Below are 6,878 nucleotides of genomic sequence, written 5' to 3' on the forward strand. Positions count from 1 at the left end.
CTCTGTGAGTTCGAGACCAGCCTGGTCTACAGAGCTAGTTGCAGGACAGGCTCCAAAGCCACAGAGAAACCCTGTCTCGAAAAACAAAACAAAACAAAACAAAAAAAAATTGACAAGTGGGCAGCACCTACAAAAAAACAACCAAGGCTGTCCTCTGGCCTTCACAGGCACACAGCAGGAGGCTGAGGCAGGAAGATTATTATGCGTTGGAGGCCAGTTTGGGGCTATATTGTAGAATAAAGAGAGGCAACCCACACGTAGAGGAGAAATTCAGTGTGAATGTGGTTCAGTGAACAATAAAGACTTTGTTGAGAAAGCAAGTTAGTATTAAGACTGAATCTAGGGCTGAAGAGATGGCTCAGAGATTAAGAACACTGGCTACTCTTCCAGAGGTCCTGAGTTCAACTCCCAGCAACCACATGGTGGCTCACGACCATCTGTAATGATATGGGATATGGTGCTCTCTTCTGGTGTGCAGGCATACATGCAGACAGAACACTGTATACATAATAAATAAATCTTAAAAAAAAAAGACTGAATCTGAGTCCTAGAACTCACATAAAAATGGTAAGAGGCCTTACCCTCACTGAGAAACAGATGGGGAAGGGGGGAGGGGAAGGAGGAACTGGGATTAGTATGTAAAAGAAAAAGTAGTAAGAGACAGCCAGGCAGTGTAGCCAACACCTTTAATCCCAGCACTCAGGAGGCAGGCTAGCCAGGTCTACAAAGCAAGTTCCAAGGCGGTCAAGGATACATACACTGTGAAGCTCTACCCCAAAAGACGAAGGAGGAAGAAAAAGAGAAAGGGTGTGACCTATGTTTGCTACCACAGTTGCAAACTGTACTTCTGGAAAGATGAAGAGCTGGTCACCTGTCCTTACCCAGAATAACAGCCCCCAATACAGGATCCTGAGGTATCCCTAAGCCCACTCAAGTAGTGCTCCCCTACTGTATACTCAGCATTATATATATAGGGAAGATCAATGACTCACTCAAAGCAGTCATGCAGAGCCACACCTTTATCAACTAAAATGCCTCTATATTAAGCAGATTCTTAGTCCAATGGTAATGTGATGGAGGAAGGTCATTGGTTTATAAAGAAACTGCTTAGCCTGATAGGTTAGAACATAGGTAGGCAGAGTAAACAGAACAGAATGCTGGGAGGAAGAGGAAGTGAGCTCAGACGCCATAGCTCTGCTCTCTGAGGCAGACGCGGTGAAGCTCCAACCCAGGATGGACGTAGGCTAGAATCTTCCTGGTAAGCACACCTCGTGGTGCTACACACATTAATAGAAATGGGCCAAGCAGTGTTTATATGAATACAGTTTGTGTGTCGTTATTTTGGGGCATAAGCTAGCCAGGCAACCAGGAGCTGGGCGGCGGAAACGCAGCCCGCAGCTCCTTCTACAGAAGTAATGGACTCAAATGTCTAAAAATCTAAAAACGAAATGGTTACACAACAAAACAAGCAACCCAGACCATGGAATGTCTTCAAACAGGCATGTTCTTTAAAAACTAAGTCTGTTTTGCTATCCCTTTCTCTCCTTTCAAAGTGTTTCAAGTGTAGATTAGTTACAAAAGGACAAATTTACATAACAGAAAAAGATGAGTCTAAAACTCAAATTCTTTTTTTTTTTTTTGGAGGGTGGTTTTTCAAGAAAAAGTTTCTCTATGCAGCCCTGGCTGTCTTGGAACTCACTATGTAAACCAGACTGGCCTCAAACACAAAGATCTATCTGCCTCTCTGTCTCCCAAGTGTTGGGATTAAAGGTATGTGCCACCACCACAAGCAAAAACTCAGATTCTAATCACAATCTACCCTTTACGAGAATGTGTACAGTGGTCTCACAGAATGGTACAATGAAACCAACTTCTAAGAGCACCCAGGCATATTCAACCCTGCATGATACCCAAATAACTATGCTCTCTTTCTTCCATGCTCAGAGCCTAGAAACAAGGCCACAGGACAGAGTAAAAACACTTCACCAATGAAGTGTTACCCAGTATGTGTTAAGGCCAAGTTCAATTCCCAGCACTGTCTTTCTAAAAAAGAGAGAGCAAGAGAGAGCAAAGTAGAGCAGGCATAGTACAACACATTTTTAATTCCAGCATCAGAGAGAGTAACGAAGATAAGTAGGCTTCTAAAAGAAAAAAGGGGGTAGGGTGGTTGAAGAGATGGCTCAAGCAGTGAAGGGCACCAGCTGCTCTTCCAGAGAACTCAGGTTCTGTTTCCAGTAGCCACATGGCAGTTCTTAACTATCTATCTAACAACAGTTTTAGGGGGTCCAATGCCCTGTCTGGCTTTCGTGGGCACCAGGTATGCATGTGGTTCACAGACATAAATGCAATTGAAATTAAAATTGTTGTAATAAGAGCGGTAGGCTGCTTCCCGCCACCCGGCTAGCTTTACCCGAAATAATTACATGGACACCGTATTCTTTTAAACACTGCTTGGCCCTTTAGCTCTAGCCCTTACTGGCTAATTCTGATATCCCGATCAACCCATCTCTAATAATCTGTGAGCACCGGTCTCACCGGGAATATTCTAGCCTACGTCCATCCTGGGTCGAAGCTTCATCGCATGCGTCTGCCCGGGAGCGAGCAGGGCATGGCATCTCTCTGAGGCATCTGCCCCCGAGAGGAGAGCTGTCGAGTCTCTGAGCTCACTTCCTCTTCCTCCCAGCATTCTGTTCTGTTTACTCCACCCACCTATGTTCTAAGCTATGAACCCAAGCAGTTTATTACTTAACCAATGAAATCAACAGATTGATATATGACACTCCCACATCATAAAATAAACATTAAAAAAAATAAAGAATAAACAAAAGTACCAGTAAATTCAAGTAACTTGCTTTACATTTTAGGTTGCTTTGTTTTGGGGTAGAACAGAAAATAGGGTTACACTATGTATCCTGGCTAGCTCTCAACTTTGCTATGCCTGCCTATAACCACAAACCTCTTGCTTTAAACTCTTGAGTGCTGGGAGTATAGATAAAGTCTCATCTTTACTATTCTTATAGAAAAGTATCTATTTAACTTTAGGTAAATGTCTATAATTTTAACACTTCGGAGAGAGAATCAATCCATAGCTACAAAGAAAGTTTGAAATTAGCCTTGGCTACATGAACCCCTCAACTCCCAACCCCCAAAAAAGGAGCTTTAAACCTTTTGAAGGCAAGTTGGGCATGCATCCCCTGCCATACCAGTGCTCAGGGGATACTCACATAGCGAGTTCAAGGCCAGCCTGGTCTACCTAGTGAGATCTAGGACAGCCATGGCTACATTGCAAGACCTTGTATCAAATAACAACAATCCAAAAAAAAAAAATACATATATATATATACATATATATATGTATATATATATATTAAGAACTTACATGCAATGTTTGAATAAACCTGTGACATCATTCTAGCAATTTTCTATTAATACAACATCCATACACTCCCCACCCCCCACCCCCACTCTTGCTCTTTTGCTAGAATTTCTCAAGGACATGCCCCTTTTGGGAACTGCTCTGAAATATGACTAAAAGGAGATCACCCAGGCATGTCTGCAGCAGTAATATTAACCTGATTCTTTGGCTGTCTCCAGAGGACAAAGAAGGTATGTATACTTATAGACAAGCTATGCATTCCTGAATTTACAAATACATGACCACAAAAGAGAACCAAAAGTGTTTTGTGGCACTGGAGAGATGACTCAGTGGTTAAAACCAAAGCTGCTCTTGAATAAGATCCAAGTTTGGGGAACTGTAGAGGTGGCTCAGTGGTTAAGAGCACTGGCTATTCTTCCAGAGGTTCTGAGCTCAATTCCCAGCAACCACATGGTGGCTTACAACCATCTGTAATGAGATCTGATGCCCTCTTCTGAAGACATAATGGTGTAGAGCACTCACATACATAAAATAAATCTTAAAAAAAAGATCCAAGTTTGTCAGGTGACTCACAACTGCAGATAATTTCAACATAAAAGGGATCTGATGTCTCTTGCCTCCACAGGTACCCGAACTCATATACACATACCCACATACATACACAATTTAAAAAAAAAATACTTTCTGCCTGTATTGCTCATGTGACTGTAACCAATTTAGGGAGGGGACGGTGGAGCTGGAGGCCCCACATGTAAGAACAGGATTTCTCAGAAAATTAGGAAACAACCTTCCTCAAGACCCATAGACACATAAAAAAAGCAAACAATGAAATGAAATTCAATACAATAAGTTGGGAGTCACACACATATAAGATAGCATCTGCTGTGTTCTAGAACTTAAGATTCTTAACAAGTGCTTATTTAATTATTTTGCTTTATAACTCACAGACATTACACTACTTTCAATAGTAATTGATACTTTGTAGCATGGATAAATAAACATCCAAAAAAAATCTTACATCTAATTCAAAAAACAGGTCTCTTTCTTTACTTGCAATTTCATAATCTGCTCGGAGGGCCAAGTCGTGGATTTTGGTACATTCTCCTAAATCCATGCGCTGTGGGAAATCAAAAAAAAAAAAAAAAAAATTAAAACATTAACACCTATTCATTATAGAAAGCATGAAGTTAATATGATTTAGCATTTCAACTTTCACTGAAATAAACAATATAGTTTTACAGATAATAAATAAGAAATGGATCAAGTGTAATGGCATATGATAATCTCAACAGTTAAGAGTTTGAGGGGCAACAGGGTAGTAAGTTAAAGACCAACTTGGACTTATGTAGCCTAGTCTCCAACAAAAGAAATAAAGCCAGGCACACTGACTGACACATTTCTGTAATCGGTGCCCTTGGCAAGGAAAGGCAGGAGGGTCAGGAATGTAAGGTTAACTTCACCTTCAGCTACATAGTAAGTCCAAGGTCAGCATGGGCAACATGAGATCATATCACAAACAAAAAAGAAACAAGATATATCCTAAAAATGTATTTTTTAAATTTATTTTTTAGATTTATTTAGCTGGGTAGTGGTGGCTCATGCCTTTAATCCCAACACTCAGGTGGCAGAGGCAGGAGAATCTCTGAGTTTAAGGCCAGCCTGGTCTATAGAGCGAATTCCAGGACAGCCAAAGCCACACATAGAAAAACCCATTTCGGAAAAAAAAAAATTTATTTGTGAGTGTTTTGCCTGGTGCCTTCAGAGGTCAGAAGGCAAATCAGATCTCCTGGAACTGAAATTACACAGTTATAAACCATCATGTGGGTGCTAGAAACTGAACTGGAATCCTCTATAAAAGCAGCAAATGCTCTTAACCACTGAGCCACCTCTCCACTCCCTGTATTTTTCTTTCCTTCTTTGTTCTTGCTGTGGCAACACCAGACACTCCACTTGGAGCTTGTTTTCTTCTTGGCAAAACTGGTCTTTGGGCAAAAAACTGCCCCTGCCTCGACCACTGACAAAATGCACGATGTCCAGACTAGACAAGCAGGATACAAGCAAAAAGATTGCCAGACCTTGCCAAGAAAGGGTAAGATAGTTTTTCAAATTTTCCTGCCTCTGCAAAAAGTCTGTCAGATACTCAAGGCCTTAGTCAAAGTTGGATGCCCCACAGTACAAATGAGACTTTGGGTGATTGCCCAGGTAGCTGGTTGTCTCTGTCATTTCCTGCACCTTTTGCGAGTTGCTTGATTGTACTTCCTGCTTACTCAAGTAATATTATTTCCCTTCTCAGGTCTTCGATGAGATTGAAGGCTAGATAGTCAGTTACTTTCCTCTCATGACTTAGCCATTTTTAATATAAGACTTAGACTCTTTAAGATAGGATAACTATTGAAACATTTAACATGTGTTTCCCTGTTTGATGTTGTGCGTGCTGGTTGTAATTCTAATTTTTATGTATACTTTTGCCTCTTCTTTTCCCTGGACGATACCTGATATTTGTTCCTATTATATATAGTTTTGTATTAGGCTTAGAACTCTTATTTAGACAAAAGTGGGCAGTGCTGTGGGAACTCCTTCAGCCAATAGCCTTTAAGATACTGACCCACTTTGGACATGGTCTCATAAATGCAGACAAAAAAGCATGTGCAGGACTCTGTTAGCTGGGGGATTCGGTTCCAGTTCCCAGTGCAGGCAGAGGACTGCAGATCGGTATCCTTACTTTGAGTTTATCCCCAAATAAATAAACCTTTGTTATATCTCATTCCGGGCTATTGTGTAACTGTTTTGTAAGCCAACATTTTCTTTTTGTTTTTTTTTTTCTTTTTTTGGTTTGAGGCTTTATCCCTGTAAGTGGTGTGCTGTCAATAAGACTAGTCACAATGTATTATGTATGCTAATCACATGTAAAACAATCATACTGCAGTTTGTAATGTTTATGTTAATCCTGAGTACAGGACTGTGCAGATATCTCCTGCTCTGGCTGTCTAAACAGCAACAGAAAATTTTTGCCCTAAAACTTATGGCATTAAATCAAAGCGCAAGTTAACAAAATCACAAGGAGAGGTAGGAAGACCAGGAGTTCAAGCCCAGATTCTACTGCATTATGATTCTGAGGTGAGCATATGACCCTGACTCATACACAAAAAGTGGGTAGGGTTGGCAGGAGAGATGGCTCCGTGGTAAGAATGCTTGCTGCTCAAACATGAATGTTCAGAACCCAGCACCCATTTAATTATCCAGGCATGATTACACATTATCTGTAACCACAGCACTGTTTTACTGATTGCTAACCCAGTCAAAACTAAATAAACTCTGGGTACAATGAGCTTTAGACTAAGTAAAACTCTGGGCCAGGTGGTGGTGAGGTACACTATAATCCCAGAACACAGGAGCACAGGAGGCAGCAAAAGCAGGCAGATCTGTGAGTTGGAGGATAGCCTGTCTACAGAACAAGTCCCAGGACAGCCAGGGCTACACAGAGAAACCTTGTTTCAAAAAA

The 6,878-nt window shown here is 41.1% G+C and overlaps 1 protein-coding gene across 3 annotated transcripts in view; it reads right to left on the minus strand.

Annotated features, from left to right (window-relative positions):
* The window catches only part of Luc7l (LUC7 like), a 25,760-nt gene that overhangs the window by 14,516 nt on the left and 4,366 nt on the right, over positions 1–6,878 (minus strand). For all 3 annotated transcript variants that reach the window (XM_005349043.3, XM_013347339.2, XM_013347338.2), the window contains one exon: positions 4,395–4,493. In XM_005349043.3, the coding sequence (XP_005349100.1) occupies positions 4,395–4,493 (99 nt within the window). The remainder of the gene's footprint in view (positions 1–4,394; positions 4,494–6,878) is intronic.

The sequence above is a fragment of the Microtus ochrogaster genome, chromosome 7, assembly GCF_000317375.1.
Source record: "Microtus ochrogaster isolate Prairie Vole_2 chromosome 7, MicOch1.0, whole genome shotgun sequence".
NCBI classification, from domain to species: domain Eukaryota; kingdom Metazoa; phylum Chordata; class Mammalia; order Rodentia; family Cricetidae; genus Microtus; species Microtus ochrogaster.